This window comes from Phodopus roborovskii, unplaced genomic scaffold (assembly GCF_943737965.1).
Source record: "Phodopus roborovskii unplaced genomic scaffold, PHOROB, whole genome shotgun sequence".
NCBI classification, from domain to species: Eukaryota; Metazoa; Chordata; class Mammalia; order Rodentia; family Cricetidae; genus Phodopus; species Phodopus roborovskii.
Window position 1 is genome coordinate 13,776,683 of NW_026125397.1, and position 22,975 is coordinate 13,799,657.

The 22,975-nt window shown below is 35.1% G+C and overlaps 1 protein-coding gene across 1 annotated transcript in view; it reads left to right on the forward strand.

Annotated features, from left to right (window-relative positions):
- Trdn (triadin) overlaps positions 1-22,975 on the forward strand; it is a 322,095-nt gene that overhangs the window by 141,816 nt on the left and 157,304 nt on the right. Inside the window, exons 10-12 of the mRNA XM_051175313.1 lie at positions 2,306-2,386; positions 17,189-17,248; positions 18,161-18,220. Of these exons, the coding sequence (XP_051031270.1) occupies positions 2,306-2,386; positions 17,189-17,248; positions 18,161-18,220 (201 nt within the window). The remainder of the gene's footprint in view (positions 1-2,305; positions 2,387-17,188; positions 17,249-18,160; positions 18,221-22,975) is intronic.

A 22,975-nucleotide genomic window follows, 5' to 3' on the forward strand; every position in this document is an offset into this window, starting at 1 on the left:
TAGAAAGAAGGCTAACTCAACATGTTTGATTGCCAAAGAGATTTCTCAGGTAACAGCTTGTAAAACGAAGGACGCCTTTAGAGTGACAATGTTCATTTCAAGAACTTAAATATTTCCTTCAGAAAGTAACAATTCTCAGGCACTCCAAAGGAATAAATATCAAACAAAATTATAAGCCCTTTTCCTGTAAATGAATTCCAGTATCTGTCACATTCAATTTTATCGTTGTTTTTGTTTTCTTACTTCAAATATATGGCTTCAAATCCCCCTGTGTAATTAGATGGGATTTAAATTGTAAATACATTATGACAGGAAAAAATAATATTTTGAGTATCTTGTATGCATTGGGCACTTTATCATTTAATCCTCTTAACACCCTTAAAAGCTATTCACACTTACAAGTCCCAAACTGAGGCTTGGCAAAGTCTTGAGACTTTCGAGTTTGCACTGCCTGCAAGTGATAGAGCTCAACTCTCACCTTCATTCATGTGAGTCTTCAGCATGTTGTCTTTACACTAACGTGTTTAGTTTCATTTCAAAACTATATCATACATGTAATATTTGATATACTTAAATGTGTATAATAAACATGTTCGTGTGGATAGCGAAAGGATCTGGTTCCAATATTCTTTCATGGTATTTGAGCATAGAAAGTCTTTCTGCAAGTATTTATTAAGTTTCTAGTCTATATTTTAGTAGTGCTGATTAATTTTAATGCATTATAACAAGTGAATCCTGGGCTAAAATTCCCCTCTCAACACTATCTGCTCTTATTCTTATGGGGGAAAAGAGCCATCTGGCATGTCCTGTTTTTCTTGTTCTTATTTACTGATTGTACTGGCCTCAGGGCACTGGTAAGCAAACTCTTTTCACTGCAATTCTGAGCCTAGATTGATAGCCAGGTCTATTCCTTAGGAACTGAATGTCATGATTACATTTGACTAGTTTTTCAAAATTCCAGAGAGTATCACAGCTATCCCTGAGCATCTTGTGAATATTAAAAGCTTTAATGCATGAAATATGCAACACATATAATTTCTGGCATGTTGTAAGCATATATAAATGCCATGGAGAGATTAGATGTTTCAAGTCTGTTTTGGTCTTCTCAAGTCCTACTTTATTTTGGATCACTGAAAAAGGAATTTATACGTTACCTATCAAGTCTTGTTCCCAGGAGGAAAAAATTATGAAAATATAGGCTTTATTTACTTTGTATACAACCTATATGCTACACACTCATCTGTTTGGCGTTCTTAGTACTTGAACATACTCCTGAATTAGTCTGTCTCAGGGTAACCAAAGAAGAAAATGCCAGAATAAGTGAAGGCTGAATTCTGTTTGATATGAGGACTTAGGCCTGGGAGGCAGTATATATAAAACTCTGATTGTTCCATTTGCTACTCTGTAATTTGCCACAGAGAACTAATTTTCAAGAGTTCTAAAACTGAAAAGCTCCCAGTAAGCAGGCATCTCTACTGACATTTGATAATATCTAGTTGCCAGTGAGATTTTCAAAGGACCCATGCCCCTGTCAGTTCCTACATCAAAACACACAGCAAGAGCTTATGAGTTGGCAATTAATAATAAAAATTTATGCAAGTAGTTCATATGGCATCATGTGATAGTTACTAATATAGTTCGTGGATTTAATGGTATTGGTTAATTAAAGAAATTGCTCAGGATGGGAAAGGACTTGGAAATGATTGTGAAACTTTTGTTGTTTATTTGATAATGAGCTCTGAGACTCAAGAGGAACTTTCAAGTTTCTAAACAAGTGAATATATTTTACCTTTGGCTCATTTTTTACTTAACTCCAGGTCATTTATTTTGGCAAGGGAAATGTACCTGTTCAATATCAAAAGGCCTATGAATTTCAGCCTTCTTTTATTTTCCTACTATATCATTGGAGAGATTTTATACATAAAAACAAAATGATACCTCTCTGCAGATCAGGATCCCCCTCAGCTTCTACGATTTTAGTTTCCATATTTCAAGTGCACTTCGAAAATAAATTGCTGTATTTGATCACATGTAGATTTTCCATCATGCAATCCAGTACAGGTGTCTGACATTGGATATACATCTGTGAAAAATAAATGTGCCCAGGAACAGCACTGAAGATAACAGAATCTGTGAGCTCATCATCTAAAAGATGTCACTTCATAACAGTTTCCTCGCTGCATAAGAATATTAATTTATAACTCAAAATTATGAATTATGCATGCAGGGGATATATCTAGTTATTTTCGTTATGAATGTTAAATTTATTAATATCTTTTTATCTTCCCCTGCTTGTCATGCACAGGACAGAGTCCAGCCTTGCCACCGCCGTCACCAGCAGTACCAGCTTCTAGACCTGCTACTCTGTCAACACCAGCTCCTGAAGGCAAGTGCCAAGTTTTGTGGTGTTTCCCCCGTCACATAAATAGTTTGACTATAGACAAAGAAAATTAATATACAAAGACAAAATAAAATAACAAAATTAATACAAGGCCCAGTATTTTCTTACATAAATTTACTATTCATCAGGCAAAATCTTGTTTTCTTCAAATTTCAATTTGATGCCTTTTTAGAGTATAAAAGTTTCTTCTTAGAATTTCGTATGTTGAACTCTGTCTTCTTGGAGGAAGACCAATGTCCTGCCCTGAAGCTAAAGTTAGAAACTATCAGCACAAATGGGCAAGAATATGGCTTCCCATTCTGCAGTTTTACCATCACTTGGATAATTGGTATTTAAAGACTCACGTGGCAGGGTCTGAATTTGAGTTTCACATGTTATGAATTATCCAAATTAGGGAGTTATTGACTACTCACGAGCTCTGCTGCCTTCTAGATGTTATTAAGAATTCACGGGCAGAGTTCATTAATGAAAGGGATGCAATTGTATTTAGATTATATGAGCTGTATGCAATTAGTAGTTACAATTAACAATAATTCTTCAAAATAGGACCTTTGAAGGACAAAACAACAGCAACTGCAAAAACAACAGCAAGAAATAACAACAACAACAAAAAACAAAATAAGAGGGGTTGTTTGTTTTGCTGGAAACTTGAACATGTTTTCAAATCTTATCTATTTTTACTATTTTCAAAGTAAATCCCAACAGGGAGATCATGTAAGATATTTTGCTAATTATTGCCAATAAATTAAAAATGTTGCTCCTGCCGTTCTTATTCAGTTTAGCAATGTTAAAGCCCAAATACCCAAAGTGAATGTACAACACATATTTTATGAGACTACCAATTTAAATCCTCCTCATTTCCTCTAATGAAAGAGACTTTGTTTGTGCACAGACACGCCCCCCTCCTTATGCACATTCTTCCCACACTGACCAATAGCTGCCCATTGCTTCTGGTTTCCACACATGGTTCACACATGACAGGCTCACACTAACAAGGTGTCATCAAAGAAGTAGCCTGTGTACACAGAGAGAAGGAAATATCAAGAGCACGGGATTTATGCTTTAGTTTTCATGTTGAGTTTCGTGGAGTTTTCTGATGACAGCAGTGTGTTTTGGTGATACTCAAGACTACCCTAGCAGCAATTCTCAGACTTGAAGGCACATACACATAAATTTATGCACAAGTGAAAACATGACTTCTAATTCAGCAAGTCTACGCTAGGTCCTGAATTTCAGCATTATTTTTTTCAAACTATCAAGTGTGACTGATGCTGCTATTCCAGGAACACATTTGAGTGTTACATTCCTGTCTGTTCTGAACTGCTATGCATTTATAAGAACGCTATTAATGTAATGGAGTGCCTTGAAAACCTTGGCTAAAAATTGTATTCAGAGTGACTAGACTGTCACTTTTGTAGACAATTTGCTTTCTCATTCTCTGAATAAACACTAAATAGCTCAAGCTAAGTATCTACCTCTTTTGTAAGATAGTCAGATAAATACCAATAGAAAGTAGGTAAGGAGTCATATGTCCCTTGTGAATTACAACAACCTGTTATATAGAATTAAATAGTTTGAATTGGTTAGCTAAAAAAATCTGACAAACAATGGGTTTCAAATTTTAAACAAAATCCCTAAGCGAACTGTAAGTCAGCACTACATTAATCCCAAACTAGGACACAAAAACACACTTTCATGTGATTGTTAGAATACATGTCTTAGAGGAAAGTACATAAATACCTTGCTTACACTCTTGAGAGACCATCTTGAGTATTTAGAAAATGATACAAATCTAGTCAAAGCTTTAGAACTCCTGTTTCCTGTTCCCTTCAGCTACAAGGTGTTTATTTTTGCCCTCATGCTTATTTTGTTAGTGTGAATCCTTTGACTAGAACAAGATACTATGGTCTCCACTAACTCCCATGTCTTACTTCAACTGTTCATCAGCTTGTCTCCAGACATTGCTTCTTTGTGAGTGAAAAATGTGTTAAAATCAAATCATATTGATGTATTAGTTTGCCTGATTAACCATATTGTCTGAGGTACAAGGACAAGTCTTAACAAGGCACAGGAGACTGGGAAGCTTACAGGATAAGGACTTATTTTCTTATAATTCTGGATGCTTGAAGGCAAAGATTAGGGTTCCAGCCTTGATAGATTTAGAGGATAGTAATGTCTATACAGATTATGCCAACATAAACTCATTCCACCATAATCTTCTCAGAAACCTCCATTGTTAATAGTTACATTGTGACTCAGTAATTCACCACCCAAACCTTTACATAAATGATGACAAATCCAGTTTTCAATCCTTGGTAAACTTTAAGCTTAGTTAAAGCTATTTAAATGTCTGTCTACATCCATGCAACAAAGACATCTATTCAACTATGATCATAGCCGCATTATTTGTAATAGCAAAAACCTGGACGCGACCTAGATGCCCCTCAACTGAAGAATGGATAAATATGTGGCACATTTACATAATGGAATATTACTCTGTGGAAAAAAACAATGGAATCATGAAATTCACAGACAAATGGATGGAACTTGAAGAAGCCATCCTGAGTGAGGGGAAAGAGAAGGGGAGGAGAGGAGGACATGTGGGACCAAGAAGTTTGTGAGTCAAGGGACAAATAGACGAGAGTTAAAAAAAAAAAGAAAAAGAAAAGAGAGAGAGTAAGTGTGAGAGAGAGAGAGACAGAAAGATACCATAATAGAGCCATTATAGGTTTGAAGAGAAAACTGACTCTAGAGAAATATCCAGAGACCTACAAGGATGATACCAACTAACAATCTGAGCACCAGTGGAAAGGATACCTTATATGTATGCCCTTTCCTGATAATGAGATTAATAACTAATCCTAAAGCCCTCATCTAGTAGCTGATGGAAACAGAAGCAGACACCCACAGCTAAACACTGAGCAAAAGTCCTGGAATCCAGTTGCAGAGAGGGAGGAATGATAAGAAAAGGGTTCAAAACCAGGCTACAGAAACCCACAGAGACAGCTGACCTGATAAGGGGGAGCTCATGGACCCCCAGACTGATAGCTGGGAAACCAAGATCTATATGGACTCAGACCCCCTGAATGTGGGTCTCAGTTAGAAGGCCTTGGCAGTCTAAGGGACCTCTGACGTGGAACCATGATGTATCCCTGGTGCACAAAAAGACTTTGGGAGCACAATCCACATGGAGGGATACAACTTTAACCTAGAGGCAGGAGACAGATTTTTATGATCCCTCCTGGAAGACATCACCCTCCCTGTGGACTGGGGGTGGATGGGAGGGAGTTTGAGGGACATGGGAGGGAAGGAGAGAGAAGGAACTGGGATCTATATGTAAAATAAGAAAAAACAATAAATATATAAAAAATTATTAGTGTCATCATAAACATCATTGGATTCTAAAGAGTTGAATATAAATCAAGTAATACAGATTGTGTATCTCTAGGCACTCTTTGATAATAAGATTCTCCAAATACTTGGCTCTAATTGATCTCCTGGCAGAAGTTTATAAAACACCCAAGAAGAAATATGCTTTGCCTTTCTACCTGACACATGGGAAATGATGTATCACTTTTACGATGAGATTTTGCAGATCTTTGTCACAATGAAAGGATGATTAATTTGTCAACTCATCCCTGGGTTCCATATTATGTTTGAGTGAATAAAATAACAGTCTTTAGGGACTATGGGCCTTTTGCAAATGGAAACAGCTTGTGTGCAGAGGCAGTGTCCTCTTATTGAGGCTTCTAGTGTTAAATAACTCCCAAGAAGCAGACTATATCCAGACAGGCTAAGCTCAGTTGCTTTGTCAAGAATTTCAGATGTGCTGCCTATAACTACATTAACATAATTGATTAGGAACTAGGACATATTTAGTATTAATCAAGCTGTTTTTAGTGAAGCTGATTATGCCAGTCCTTTGATGCACTATTTTGGTCTGGAGCTTCCTTAGGAAGAACTTGCAGGAAAATGGCTTATGTGAAAAAGAAAAACTTGCATATGACACTGAAGGATACAATTTGTTTTACAGAATGTGGGTAAATTGTAGAAGTGTAAACATGTTACAATTTTAATGTTTTTAAAGTAGAGCTTTTTCTATAGATACTAGATTATTACATTTGCTCAAGGAGTTTGGAAACAACTTAGAACTTTTTCAATAGATAACTAAAAGCTTGTCAACCTTATAGATAAAACTCTACATAGAGCTATAGAAATTTTTTAATGAAAAAAGAAAAGGCTTGGTGCTTTCATAGCACCTGAACAATGAATTTCCTACAGCAGGTACTTTTTCCAGGGGAGGGAAATCATTGTACTTCCTATTTCAGGTCACTCATTTAGAATCTTGAAGTTGTACCTAGCCTTCCTTTATTACTCTGTTCTCTCTGGCACATGATTTGTACACTGTAATAAAGTTTTTATTGTTTTGAATAGTTGAATGCAAAGGGAACTAATTGCATATTAAATTATGTGTGCTCATTGATTATAAAACATTGGACTTGGGAATATTAGTAACAATAGCTTTTAAAAGATCTTACATAGTAATCAGTTACATAAATCATTTGGTACTATTATCAATTTGTACTTAAATCTTGACATCCTCAACTAGCACTTATTTTCAAATGGACCTAAGTATACTATTAATTTTCATAATCTTCTAAAGTGCATTAACTTTTGTTCTGGCAGGGGCAAACAGGCCTATAGATTTAAAGGGTCACTGTAGTTGTCCAGAAAATATAGAGAGACATAGCATGATTAGTTTTCCTCACTCAGAATCAACTCTGTAATATTACATTCCAGGTGGTGTTGCAGCTTTGTAGGAAAACTTTTTACTCTAAAGCATTGGCAGGAATTTCTGCACACTCCTTCTCCAAGGAAAACTATTTTTTTGAAGACTCAAGCTTTCTTCAGTTTAACAGAGTCCTCACTAATTAAACACGATAACTTCAGTCAACGTATTTTCCATCTCTGCAGTCACTAACAATGGTAGAAAAATTGTTTCCCAAAGTCCTTGAATAAGCATATTTATAAGATGTGATCTCATTCATTTTTAAATAAATAACTGTGGTTATTTTTTTTCTTTTACCTAAATCAACACAGTTCTCTGAAACCCCTAGATTTTAGATGATCACTGAATAGTGAAATCACAAGGACACTTATATTGTAGCATATTTGTGGAAGAAAGAAGTTAAATTATTCTAGAATTAATTTTAAGTCTCTCATTGTAAGGTCACAATTTGAATATTAGCTGTAATCTGTTTATATTACTCCTTGATATACAAATTATATTAATTTATAATTTGTATGTAGATCAGCAAACTCTAGACAGAAGTCGAGAATCATACAACTCAGTCTCAGCTCTGGCATTAATCACTTGCATGATCTTGACAGAACAATTAATATGTTATGACTTTCATGTCTTCACTTAGGAACTTTGGAAGCTGGACTTAAGTGGAACCTGGAGTAGGTTTTGGCATTTCTACCCACATATCTCTTGTCTCTGTCTTGTTTGTTTTTTTCCAGGAAGACAGATTGGTAATGAGTTATCTTAATCACAAATTTAAGTCTAGATGGCTTTACTCTATGATAATGGCCACTATAGATGTGAAATCACAGTTAAAGTTGTCTACAGAGATGTCAATATTGTCAGAACTATGAACCATGATGTATAAAATAGAAAAGTAATTTGATCATATCACAAAGGCTGCATAAGTTGGAAGAAGGTACACTATGAATGAGGCAGATTATTTAGTGCTGCAAGATCTATTCTGGGTTAGAAAGAATAGGTAGTTAGATTTACTTGGATACAAATGGAAAAGGACCATCGTATAAAAATTAATATGTTTACCATAGGATGCATTGTAGCACAAGTTTCTACAGGAACTACCAGTGCCTTACAATTCCACTAAGACTAAGAAGTTAGTCACCTAAGGTCTTGTGTGACATATATCTTGTGAAGTACAAGTCATAAACTAATAAAACAAGAATTTAGTCTCTGTTTTATTCCATTAATTTTATTATATTTGGGTTTTATTCAACTTTAAGCCAGTATGCTTTTGAAAAGATGAATTGATGACAAATACTTTTGAGGGTTTAAAAGATAAGACACATTTAGAAGGATACTGCCCTAGGAGGAAAATGTGTCTTTTATTCTAAGGGGTTACATTTACAGGAAAAAAATCCAGGAACTGAATACAATGCAATAATTTTATACAGAAGATTGGAGAAATCAAGGAAATTGCCTATGATATCATAGATCTAAAAATGGCATATTTGTAATTTGAGACCAGGTGTCTCTTAACAAGGCTCGGTGCTTTTCCCATTATCTCTGAATGGCAATTAAGTGTTAGGGCTCCATATAATTGCTAAAGCTCTTATCCAACTTGGGCAAATGAATGACATTAGGAATGAGAATAGGTTTTGAGGGGTAGTAGAATCAATTTTGATCTGGTTCAGTGCATCTTGGTGCCCCAGGTCACTCAAATATGTGAATTCATGAGCTTGAAGAATGAAATATTTATGAACATCTGAGCAGAGTTATGGTGGAGCACTCTAGGCATAGCTCAGATGGGAAACTCATATCAGCCTTTAGCCTGAAGAGGCAGAGGAATAGAGATATTTACAATAACAGAAAAGATTGTGACTAGAAAAGAGATTTAATTTGAACACCTGCATCTTATGAACTTCAGTAAGGTAACATGACTATCAACACTGCAAATGGTAAATGTAGTAATTTCTGTAAATCACACAAGGAATAGACGTCCAGTTTTTTTTTTTTTTTTTTTAATATGAGTGAATCCCACTCTGGTTTTTGAGACAGGGTCTCATTACATTATCCTGGCTGTCCTAAAACTCACTATGTAGACCAGGCTGGCCTACACTCACAGAGATTCATCTGGCTCTGCCTCTAAAGTGCTGGGATTAAAGGTGTGCACTAAAATACCTGGTCCTTCCTATGACCTCTTGATGCTTTGCCCAAAGTGAACTCCCAGTATGTAGAGGACTTGGGCATTGATTGACATCACCTATATAAAAGTCACTGTGAAGACAGTATCTGGAAAGTGCTTGAAGTCTTTGCTAATTAGCAGGAAGTTGAGCTTTGTTTACACAAGAGAACATTTCCAATGGGAAATGGTATATATAGGAATTTGAAGGAAGACAGATGGCACAGATAGTGTGTTATCAACTTAATGCTAGCACAACATTTCTTGAAGAATGCTGTGAAGAATTCACATCTATGTCAGTATTGGTGGATCAAATGTTATGAAGAAATACTTTAGGAGAAAATGTTGTATTGTTGTCCTGCATCTTCACATAATCAAGTCCCTGCTGGCCTTTATTTTTTGCTTTGTTTGTTTGCTTTTAAAAAAGGCATTAACATCTTAGTGTAAGTTATTCTCTGTTTCTTTAGATAGATGTGCATTTCAAAGAACATTTTCAATCACCCATGGGACAAATTATCTCCAAAACATTCATATAAAGCTTAATTGCAAATAAACCTACAAAGTAGGTCAATCATAGATATGAGTCCTTTGAGCATAGACTACACACGAGAAAGGTGTGGAAATGTGAGGAAAACTGTTGATTCATTTGGATTCTCCAGAGATATAGAAGCAAAACCATGAGTCTTACCAGAAATGTATCTACAAGATTTACAACTGTCTTTCTGTCTGTCTATCTATCTATCATCAACCTATGTAGCTATCTTTCTTGAGACAGATTAATTGTAAAGAGTTGCTTCTTGAAAATATTGCAAGTCCAAGGTTCACAGCACTTGTAGGCAGATTAGTTTTCATGGAACCCTGTTAAAGCACTGAGTGTAAAGGAGTGTAGTAATAAAACTCCTCTATCAAGAGGCTTTAGATATTTTTCTTAAGACATTGATGATGGATGTGTGAGGACCCATACAATTGTGGGTAGTGCTTGGGGCCTAGGCCATTTAAAAAAAAAAACTGATTAAGGCAAAATGAACAAGCTAGTAGCAGCATTCTTCCATGGCCTCTCCTTCAGGTCAAGACTCCAGGTTGATACCTTGAGTTCCCGGCCTGACTTCCCTCAAGATAGACTGTGACTGGGAAGTTATAAGATGAAATAAATTCTTTTCTCCCCAATTTAATTTTGGTTAGTGTTTTGTCATAGCAAAACAAAATAGGACATGTAGTTTTATACAAATGTGGTATTCTAGAAGTTTCTTACTGTATAATTCAGATTAGAATTTTTGGGCTAACAAGTTTTGCTCATTATTTTAATGGAGAAAGTAGTGGATTTCTTTAAAGGTCTTGCTTATATGTAAAATAAAAAGCTAGGGCATGCGTTTACTCTTTGTATTGGTTTAATATAAACGCTTCTCCCTATTATGCAAGCAGGTGGTAAATGTCATTCTTCCTTGATGGTCAATGAGAAAAGTGGCCATACTTTTGAAGCTACTTCAGACCAAATGGAATAAAGTGTCTTGGAACTGTTTACATAGTGAAAAATATGGGACATTTTAATTAAGTGGGGTGTTTAATGATACAGGAATAAAAGTTAAGGTAAAAATATAAACATATAATCCTTTGGTATACTCTATAGAAGATGGTAAAATCTAGGTAGATCATAAGTTAAAATGATATTGAATTTGACATACTGAGATCATTGTGATATGAAAAATTGACTTCTTATAATAGGCATTTAATTCCACTTTAAGAATTAATATCCATTAACCACATATTTTAAAAAATGAAAGGCTTCAATTAAACCTTAAACCATTCTTATAAATATGGCCAGCATAATGGTGTCTTTTTGTAATCTAAAGTCATGTCATATTGGAAAATAAAATTCAAATTTCTCAGAGGTCTACTATAAAAATGACCATATCTTTGGAATAGTATTCTAGTGTGAATTTTGACTGTTAGTTATAACCAACTTTCACCCTGAATACAAATACTTTAGTAAAAGCTTGATTTTTAATGCATTAAAGCATTCTTGACATGTCAAATATAATGAGGGACATTCACAGACCACTTTCAGTTACAGACAAATGAAGAACAATAAGAAAAATACAGAAAAAGTAATCTCATTTAGAATATATGATGCTGAAAATGAAAAGCTGTAGGAAAAGCATCCTGTATTTATATTATCCTGTCCCCATGAAATAAAGAAAATGTTATGTCAATGTTTACAACAAAACACCTTGAAGAAGTGATGAATCTGCATAAAAATAAATTGTTTAAAAGAGAATCTCAGAATAATAGCAACAGAAAACAGTAACACAAAACAACTGTATTTTATAGAGTTGTTTGATAAGAGTTACATGTGGATTGCCAGCTACTTGCTTTAGAATAAGTCAACCAAACTTTAACTAAGTATTTTTCTTTAGACTTTTAAAAACGTTAGAGGAAAAGTAAAATGCTAGGGGTATTCTTCACTGTGCTTTATCCAGTTCTTTTCACTGGTTCATAAAAGACAAAACAAGAAAACAGATGAGGTGTTTCATCTTTGTAATTGTGACACACCCAATATTAATACCGTCAGCTGGTTATCTTAAAAGTCCTCTTTACTTTCTGAGAGATTTAGGGGAAACTCTCTTCACTTTAAACATTAAGTTTAATTGATAAAGACATTTGATGACTTACATTGTATTAAATTATTCTTTCCTTTGAATTCTTTTTTTGTACTAATGACTCAGTTATAAAAAACACAAGTTATTAAGTCAAAGAATTTTCATTAGGATACTATAAAAAAATACAAGTTAGACAATGAAGGGTAAGAAAACACTTACCCTCTCCCCCCCCCCCCCCGCCCCTTCTTTGCTCAGTAAGTATGCAAGAGGAGTGAAAATTTTCACTTTCCATATTACAGGGTACAGAAGCATTTCTCATTCATCGTTAAATTTATATCCGTGTTCTGTCATTTACATAATATTTAAAATTCTATGTAACCTCCTTTGAGCCCATATTCTCACTCGCTATCAGTGTGCACATATTTACCTATGAATTAAGTATATTCTAATGTATCCAAGGTCATGTGCTTTTTGTATTAATGAAGTTTCTTGTCATCTTGAGCTTATATTGGTTCTAACCCAAACTATAAGGTTTTACATTTTTTAATCATAAAATAAGTAATTAATTGAGACCCCCATTATTCCAGTACACTTGAACTTCACAGAGAAACACAATATGATACCATGATCTAAACTAAATTTAAACTACAAAGAACCAGAATTTCTCTGGGATATTTACTTCGCAGGAGCTAGGGTTCCCAGCTTATAGATATAAGACCCAAGATATCACTGCAGACCTCCAATACTGCTGCTGTGTGAGCTGTAAGGCTTGAAGTATACAGGCCCTAGCAAAGCTCTCCAAGCATCTAGCCTCAGGCTGAGTGTTTCCCTTAGGTCTGGCTGGTTTTCCTCACTCAGCTTTCCTGGGCCGAACCTCTGCCCTTTTCTCTCAAAGTCCTTAATGTCATTGTGAACTTTTTATTCTTACATTAGGAACCTAAGCTTTCTAAAAATTCTTGATCCTTGCAGCTGGATTAGCATAAAATTAAATAAATATTTATTAATTTATTTTGTTGTTGCTTTTTGAGACAGGGTTTCTGCATTGTTTCTTCCCTGTCTTCCCTGAATGATGGCATGCAAATTGTAAGGCAAATAAATCCTTCCCTCTGCCAATTTATCTTTTGATGTTGCTTTTATCACAACAACACAAAAGCAAAGTAGGGTATTATGTGTCTTTTTTTCCTACTACTTATCACCATCTAATATCATATATTTTTTGTTTTTGTAGACACGATTTCTCTGGGTGTATCCCTAGCTGTTCTGGAACTCATTCTGTAGAACAGGTTGGCCTTGAATTCACAAAGATCCACCTGCCTCTTCCTCCCAAGTTCTGCAATTAGAGACATGAACCACCACTGTCTGGTGAGCATTATTTATCTTAGGCATGTCTCTTGCCTTAAACCTTTGTGAAATACAAACACTATATAATGGCTACTTGCAACTCTAATGATTTTTAAAAGTAATCTGTTCCCACTAAAACTGGCTAATACGTGAAATATTATGTGACTTAATTTGAATTTAGAAATCAAGTAATGATAAAATACTCCAGTCATTTCCCTATAATTTATGATCGAAAATGAAGGGTCTACAATGCCCTCAACAGGTGCATTACACAATGAGCAATCATTAGACTTTCCGAATTGTTATTTACAGGTTGTGGGAAAAGAAAGCATGGGAGCTCTTGGATGTTGAGCATCTGCTTTGAGATACTAAATTTCAGTTCATGAAGGGTGAACTTCTATAAATGCTAACAAACCACAACCAAATGACAACCAGAAGCTTACTTCTTCACTGGAACACTGAGATTTCTCAGTATGTTCTAGGCACATACTCCTTGGATGCAGAAAGATCGTAATTTACACTTACAGAAATCAATAAAACTCACACCTACAAAAATTCTAGAAAGTTTATGTACTCACATTTTTATTATTTGTCAAATGCTGATCATTATTTTCATTCTACTTTTAATAGCTACTTTTTTCCAGACATTTTAGTTCAACTATCTCTATTCTGTGCAGCAAAACAACATGGTATAGCTTGTTAGTTACCTGAAATTTAGTTTGTCAAAGTAGATGTCCAACACTGTACAACTAGAAAAGGTCAAGATCAGAATGAAAACCAAGGACAGAGTACATTCTTTCTTATCCTACACCCTGGAGATAACAATGGGAAAGTCTAATAACTTCTCATATAATTTAGCTCATCTCCTTTTATGCTATTTTCCATGGTCACTCAATGAACTGAGTTGCAGGCCAATCTCTACCACTCCAGAGAAACAAGGTGACAGTGACAAGAAATGCTGGAACGGGGTGTCATGGAAGGAATGGGACCTCATGTGACTGGAAGCAAAAATATACCAATCCTGGCCCCGCATTGGAAACATTCATCTGCTGTGTAGAGTTCATATAATATCTGTACTAAAAAGACTTGGGGAAGAATAACAAAACATAAGACACAATTGAAACTCTTTGCATTCATTTCTTTGTTTTGCTAGAAATCAGAGTATTAGAAAAATACGCAACTATGATTAACTGTTGTATGTGTTCTGGTTTGGGGAAGGCATACAAACATCTAAAGGGAAGAGAAAAACCTATTGTAAGGGCTTAGGAAGTAAAAACTAGGACTCTTAATTTTTCTTTCATATGATGCTAATTTATGGTGAAGTTAACAATATTTTTGTTGACTCTGAGCTTCAAGCTGTAGCAAGGAATTCTCACACCAACAGTTTTTTCCATGATCTTGGCTAGCGTCATCATTTCAGGTCTTAAAGATCGTTTTGTCAAGAGAAAGACAATATGCTGACAAGTCCATCTCCTACACACATGTTTAATTGCTATTTGAAAATTTATATTATTAAATACTGCTACCCTTCTCTAGCTGTTGCAAACAAAACAGCAAACACATTAGAAGACAAATCTAGGATAAATACCTGTGTGAATACATAGTCACACAGGAAAGGAATTGATGAATTTTGAGGAAGAAAATGTCCAAGTAAGGAGAGTCTTCATAAAAGAATCATGGATTATTTTTATACCCAAGTAAGACATAATTAAATTCCTGTGTCTTTTATAAATGAAACATGTGATTTCTTTGCTACTGATCATCTATGAAACACAGACAACAGTGTTTGAGAAATGCAGAATCTTTAGAAACTGGCATTTTAAATGAAATTCCCTACAAATAGTCCCATAATGACAGCTTAAAGGCCTAATTCATAAAAACATCATTAAAGTACATTATTTATACCTACCTTTTTGTGGACTTCGGCTCTTATTCATGAGTCTCACTGTGTATGGCTGTAATTGGAGGCAGGGTATATAATGGAAACATTAATTCAATCTGAACTTAGGTAAGAATATTGTATTGCCATAATAAAATGTCAACTATATCAATTCAAAGCATGGGATTCATTGCCCAAGAACATCCTCTTTTAAAAACTTGCAAAGAAGAGCTTACAACTCACGGCTTCAAGTACCTTCTTTTTCTGTGAAGTTCAGTGCACCACTGAATAATTGGTGCAGACTTTCTAATGAAATATTTATTCTTCAGCAGCAAGAAACATAGATTCAGGAAAGACTTATGATCATATAGTAACTGTGGCATTATTAGTATGTTCTTAGAAATATTTGTAAGTACTCAGATTTAATTAGCTCCTTTCCCAACTCATGATATCAGATGATGATATTTGACATTTTTATTACCTTAGCAAGATGGAAAATATCCTGCTGCATATTTCTCCCAGAGGAGAAACCAAATGTAATAATACTTTAAAATTTATTTATTCAAAATTTTAAAGATGATTTGCTTAAGACAAAACCTTGTGGAGAAGGCAAAGTGAATTTCAATAGTCTTATCTCTAATTCTGGAATGATAAAAATTTACCTTCTCAACTTTCTCCTTCGGAGTGAGAAAGCTGCTGAAGTACTCTGTAGACACATTTAGACAGAGTGTGAATGGGTCTCCTTATAATGCTGGATTCTCACGTGAACTGGTGGGAAGGAGCTCTTTATAAATTATGCTTCCAACACTAAAATAAAGTGTTAGCTTTGATCTTGTAGGTAACAAAGCTCTATACTTAAGGGGATGAATTAATTCCTGTATTTAATGAGATGCAGTTCTTAGACAACTTAAGCAGTCATCTTAGAATTGCACATTTGATATCCTCATTCAGCATGGTAAAAATTCCATAATAGTTCTGGCTAATAAAAAAAAACTTAGATACTTTGGTTCCCAAAATAACAAAGAGAAAGGTACTTCAAATATAGGATAAATAATTTGACCAATTGAAGGTAAATATCAGTTTCCAATGTTAAGCAGTCTCCCAGTCTGAAAATCACAGGCCTCTCTATTTCAGCAATTGAAGACAAGCACTTGGTTTTGTTATTTGAAATAACTAGACTTACCAGAAAAGCACCCAGGGAAGCCCTTGACATTTCCTCTTGGCCCCAGTCAAACTGAGGCATCTTCCGATATCTGAAACAGGTGTCTTCCAGGAAACTTTGTGGAAACACAAAATTTTGCATAGCATTCAGACTTACTACAACTTGGATATAAACAAGCACTTTGCTTCATGCAACTTCTCAGAAAGGGCAGTGAAGGTAACATCCCTGCCACACTGCCACACACATGTCATCAGCTCTAAATATCTGTTGACAAGAGCCAGAGCTGGAAACAAACCCTTAGAATGCCCTAATAGTGTCCCCAACCTTCCTAATGATGCAACTCTTTAACACAGTTAGTTCCTCATGATGTGGTGACCCTTCAACCGTAAAATTATTTTTGTTGCTACTTCATAAATACAATCTCTCTACTTTTATGAATTGGAATGTGAATATCGATGGGTTTTGCTGCTCTTAGGCAAGCCCTGAGAAAGGGTCATTTATCCCCAAAGGGTCAAGACTGGCTGAGAATCACTGTTCTAAAACATTATTTGTAATAAAATAAGTAGATGAAGAGATGTAATAGATGTAAGAGATGTAAGAGATAGAATAGATGTAATAAAAGTAGATGAAGAGAACGAGAAATTTATCTAGGTGAGCAAGACACTGTGCAGGGTTCCTGATGGCCCTGTCTGGCTTTGAGGGGGATACTGTTATTTTTGAAATGGGGAAGAGGTGGTATCTGCTTGAGCTTGTTGAGGAATCACAAGGTGCCCAGAGGCAGAAGCAGCTCAGGAGCAATCATTTCACCTGGCATCCTTAATTACTGATTTTCCTTCATTGGGATGTTTTCAATTTCTCCTCTAGAAAAAGAAGAGGAGACGAAGAAAGCGGAGAAGAAAGTTACTTCTGAAACAAAAAAAAGAGGTAAGCAACAGAAAAGCTATCTAACACCTAAATCAAATGGTCGTAATTTGTGTGTTGCTGGGAAAGCTATTGATTCCCAAGAAAGAGAGTCACTTGATTGTCATCATTATTGAAAACACCCAGGATATTTTTAAAATATTCTAAAAACTTGGAATTGAGAAAACATTTAAAACTGTATATTTGCATATTCATTTAATGATAAGATTTTTCTGTTTAGCTCAGGCTACTATGGAACTCATGAACCCTCTGCCTCAGAGATCTGAAATTAAAGGGTGTACCACCACATCACCTGGCCATAAACACATTTGTTAAAGATATTTTTTTTTTAATTTTTGGAGTGACAGCTCTCTCTATTTATCTCTCTCTCTCTCTATATATATATATGTATATACACATATATATATGTATGTATATTATTCAGTTATTGAATTTTACTAAAAGTAGCCATCAAGAGGATAAATTATTTTATATAGTGGTAAGAATTCTTGGAATAGTTTGATAGGCCATTTTTCTCTTTTCTTTAGACTTGCTAGCTAATATTTATCTGATATTACCAAATGGCTTTTAGAGATTTCAAAATTTCTAAGATACTTTCTCATGACTGGATAGCTCAGGGCATACTCAATATACTCCTTTTCATATATTTTAGGAAATTGTTTAGTAATTCTACAGTCATTAGTAATTCATTTAATGATTTTAACTTTGCTAAAGATTCTCAAATCACACTCTGTCACAGACGGCACTCCTGAGCTATGAGTGTATTTGGAAGGTGCCCATTTAAGTCAGGACTTACAGCTTGGAGTTACAATTGTCTCTGCAAAGTAAACTGGTGCCTTAATGGTAGTCATGTGTATCTGAAACATTATAGGAATGAGTTAGTTAAAGGCTTATAACGTGTGTATTTTACAGCAGAAAAAGGAGAAGCCAATAAGAAAAGTCAGAAGGAAACTGCCATTGATGTGAAAAGCAAAGGTATTATTCTTTCTCTGTTTCATTTTATTGCCTTCAGAGATATAGTTCATGAACAACCTTGGTACATCCATACACAGCTCAGATTTAGGTGCTCACATAAACCCACCTGAAGCCTGCCAATGCACAATGTCCTCGAAAGTTAAACAAACATGAAGCACATTATTCAAGGCTACTGCATTATGTGGGTGTGGTCAAAACTCCTTTAGACATTTGACTCTGCTCAAAAGAAAAGCAGGAGAATGGATAAGCGCTGAAATACAGGGTTGACTCCCATGCTTATATACTGGCCTCATTCAAGGAAAAATAAACTTTATTGCATGTTCATTGAAAGCAACAATTAGCAAGTTGAAGCAAGGTGGAAGATGTCAGCACTATCTTTCTTTTTGTTTATACTCTCAGGTCTGTGAGAAGAGTGGCAGCCGTGGGTGGATAACCATTGAAGTGAGCTTTAAAAAGATAGGGATAAATGAATAATACACAATGCCTGTCTGGGAAGTAAAAGTGCAAGGTAAATGAAAATGAGCAGCTTAGATCAGCAGGATCTGTCTAAATCCAGTCACGTTGCTCACGATCACCATGAAGATGAGAAAGCCACAGTATCACTCTGTGCAAAAGCATGATGTTGAGAAAGAGGAAAGCTTTAGTTTTGATATTATGTTTGTACAAACTTAGGTACTCATGTAGGGCATACATATACATGGAATGTTGACATCTCAAGGATTGTGGTTTAGTGATAAACGTTTTCGTCCCAAATACGTCCTCTACCTGTGTCAGTGATGGTTGAAACTCTGCTGAGAACTACTCCATTCTGTTGAGTAATGTAGGAATCACGCTGCATCAATTGCAAACATCCCAGGGCCTACGCAAGGGGTAAAAAACAAGTTCTTCTCAGCTATTAATAATGGAAGCCAAATGAAATTTCCACATCTTCCTGGGATAACAGTAAACTTAAAGCGATTCTCTCAAAATGTAGGCAATAGCTATGCCTAAATCAGGAGACAGACAGAGCTTCAAGACAGGATAATTAAGAGAGGGCAGACTGGACAGGATGGCGGCAGTAAAGCCTATCCAGTCTTAGGGAAAATAAGAATAATAGCTCATGTTGGAGAAAAAGGAGGTGAAGGAACCCAAAAAGGGGACTAGTATGAAAACCAAGTACCGGTGAGTGTGAATGGAAAACAGGAGTTACAGGGCCTTCTTCCTACCATGCTATAAGCAGGGTGAAATCAAAAGCTGCATATGGCTTAGAAAAAAAAAAAAAAAAAAAAAAAAAAAAAAACAGGAAGGGAAAGCAGGTCTTCAGTGAGTCTGAGAGTTGACTGCCAATGATGACAAACTGAATACATTTACTAAGGGAGCATTGTTACAGAGTTTATTATATGTTTAAACTTAATTTTTCTGGTGACATTATTTAGCATAAAAAAGGAGGTGGAGTTTTGATTATATGATGGCACCCAGAAACTGATTGACTATGTCGATGGACCTCTGTAGGACTGGGTGGTCCAGACAGATGAGGAACTGTTCCCCTGGTCATCAGTTTTGAATGAGCTCTTGGGCTACAATCCTGAATTTGTCCTGGAAAACCAGGCAAAAATCAAGGCTTCGGGTCTGGGGAGTGAGTCTCTTTCTCTCTCTCTCTCTCTCTCTCTCTCTCTCTCTCTCTCTCTCTCTCTCTCTCTCTCTCATTCTATCTTTTTCCCTTGCTCTCTCTCCTTCCTTCCCTCCGTCCCCCCCTGTGTCTGTCTCTCTCCCTCTGTCTTTCTCCTCTCATTCTCTCTCACACTCCCCCTTGTGTGTGTGTGTGTGTGTGTGTGTGTGTGAGTGAGTGAGTGAGAGACAGAGACACAGGACACAGAGAGAGAGACAGAGAGAGAGAGAGAAACCTTCTTGTTGTATGTGTCTTTGTTTATTTAAACTTTGGAGCTGAAAATCAAAATATTTGTATGTACACAGTGTCATGAGAAAATCTGAAACTCCATGACGTGATGACCTATGTCTTTAGTGTCACAGTTATATCAAGGTGAAGTTGTTTATTACTGGGAACAACTGTCTGTAGCAAATCCTCTTTCTGCAAGGCAAAGGTCACTGATGCAGAAATAAACCTGTGGCACCACTCTGAACATGTAGGAAAGGCTATTCAATGGGATTGTGAAACACATTTGCTTTTTTGAAACCATTTTTCTGTTTAAGACTTTTAGTTTTTATCTTTATCACACGGAGTATCATCGAGTCTTATAAATTAATCGAACTCTGATGGAAATTACTTGACATGGTATTTAAAAATCTTTAACATTCAAAAATTAAATTTTTATTGTATGTATGGGGGCATGTATGTGTGTAGGGAAAAGGAGAAAGGAGAGAGGAGAGAGAGAATTTAATTACTTTTTAGACTAATATTTCTTTTTAGAATTTGATATTGCTTTCAAGAATTTCATAATTTGAGTACAGTTTTGCAACATTCAGTGTTAGGTTTCATAGCATGGCAGAACTATTATAAAGCTGATCAAATGAAGAAAATAACTTAAATTTTTAAATAGCTGTCACCCTTGCCTTTTTTTTATACCTGTGATGACATCTGACATAAAGAATAAAGGAAGGTTTTGTTTTGGTTTATGTTTCCAGAGGTTTCAGTCCATCATGGAATAAGGCCAGACAGACTAGAGATCAATAACACACTGAGACTAAGAATCATGAGAGAAAATGGGTGTGGTAGCTAGCTTTCTTCTCTTTTATTTTGTCTAGCCCTGTGGGATAGTGTCAGCTACATTCGTGGCAAGTTTTACTTTCTTGGTTAATCTTTTCTGGAATACTATAGCAGAAACACCCAGACACACATTAATTTCCAAGGTGCTTCTCAAACTAGTTAAGTTGGAAAGCTGCCATAGTAATTCTAAGTACATATGTCTTTTATTCCTAAAATAGTGAAGGAAATATGGAAAGGAATTGTAGCTGCAAAAAGTAGCAAATTAACAAGACAGAAGCGGGACTTAGGTTTATTGTACACATGATTATTATGATGTTTTACTGAATATAAATTTATTTAACTTTTATATGATTTCCATGACTATATAATATACAAATTTATTTGTGTTGCACTAGTATATTTTGTTGTTTTTCTTTTATTATGCAGACAAAAACAACCCACATTCTGTACAACTTACCAGAAGTCTGTGTTGGGGTATTGTAAGTGGTGGTATAGCAAATGTATTACATTACACATTTGAAAATTCTCCCTCAAAAATAAAATAAGACAGGGTATATTTTAATGATTAGAAGGTACAGTCCCACTTGAAGAAATACCAAGAACGTCTCACAGGGTATGCATACCACATTTAAGGGCAGGCCCCATGTACAGCAGTAGATGGCCACCATGAAATGATCACAATGGTTTGTTTGTTTTTTGTTTTGTTTTGTAACTTTTTGTCTCATAATGCTTTGTCAGGGACAATTTTCTAACCAGACAGATCTCTTGTTCCTGTATTATGGTTTCTGATTTTGTTTTTATGGGTTTTCTATGTGTGCAAATGTGTGTGTCTTAGTATCTGTATGTGTTTCTTGGCTTTTCTTTGTCTTGTTTTTTCCTTTGTTTTGCCTATTCTGGTTTGTTTTCATTTTGTCTTATTATTTTATATATTTGCTCTTTTTTTTCTTTAGTTAAAGAAAGAAAGGGTGTAGATTTGGATGGGGAGGAAATGGGGAGGATGGGAAGAGTAGGGGGAGGGGAAATCATTGTCAGAATATTTTGTATGAAAAAAGAACTACTTTAAATAATACAGAAAGATGCATTGTGGTATTGAATTGATGATGGAAAAATCTAGTAAAGTGCTCCTAGTGTCTGTGCTATTTTAAGAAATGCATTAATATCCATTTCCATGAAATATTTTAAATTTCTTTCTGGGGTAAATTATTTAATTTTGCACAATATAAAATAATTCTTTTTGAGTTCTTTGAGAAAACGCAAAGATTTCTTTGCAGATATGTCCTGCTTAGAACATACAATTAAAGTTTCCTTATTATTGACATTACAGTATCATCAGCTTTTGAACCTTTATATCAGGATTTTTTTCAAGATATTTGAATTAAAAGACATCAGAGCCCCCAATATTTTTACATTTATTTGTAATTAAAAGAAATTTCAATAATATTTTATACGTACTAGAAAAGTCCTAACATCTTTCATATGTGCCATGTAAAGTTTAAAAAAATCACTTTCCCTTATTTGAAAAGAGGGTAGTTTTTCACACCTATGGCCTGTATTTGAGTTTCATAATTACAATTATGTTTTTAGAAGAATTGAAAAATATTGCATGATTAATTACATTGAAATCTAGAGAAATCTTTTCTAAGATCTTTTGTTGTAATCTAGCAATTATTATCAAGGTATTAGGTATGGATACTTCACATACTTTTGAATGAAATTTTTAAAAGTCATATTAATGTGTATTATAGATTACCTCCTTTAAAAAGTTTAATCAAAAAGTTAAATAATCAGGAAAGCAGCACAAATAAGACCTGATCCAGTTACTATTTCCTAGTCTGAGTTATTGGAACTCCCTAATTAGTTGCCAATAGTAGGTTTCTTTCAAGATAACTGTTTGATCCTAAATAGATAATATTTAAAGTTCAAATTCAAATGTAACATTCTGGCTGTATGAAAAACATTTACCATGCTTGAATTATTTGGAGGCAAGAGAATATATTTTTAAGCATTTTATAGTCATAGAACACGAGTAAGATAAAATCTGTTTAATTCCT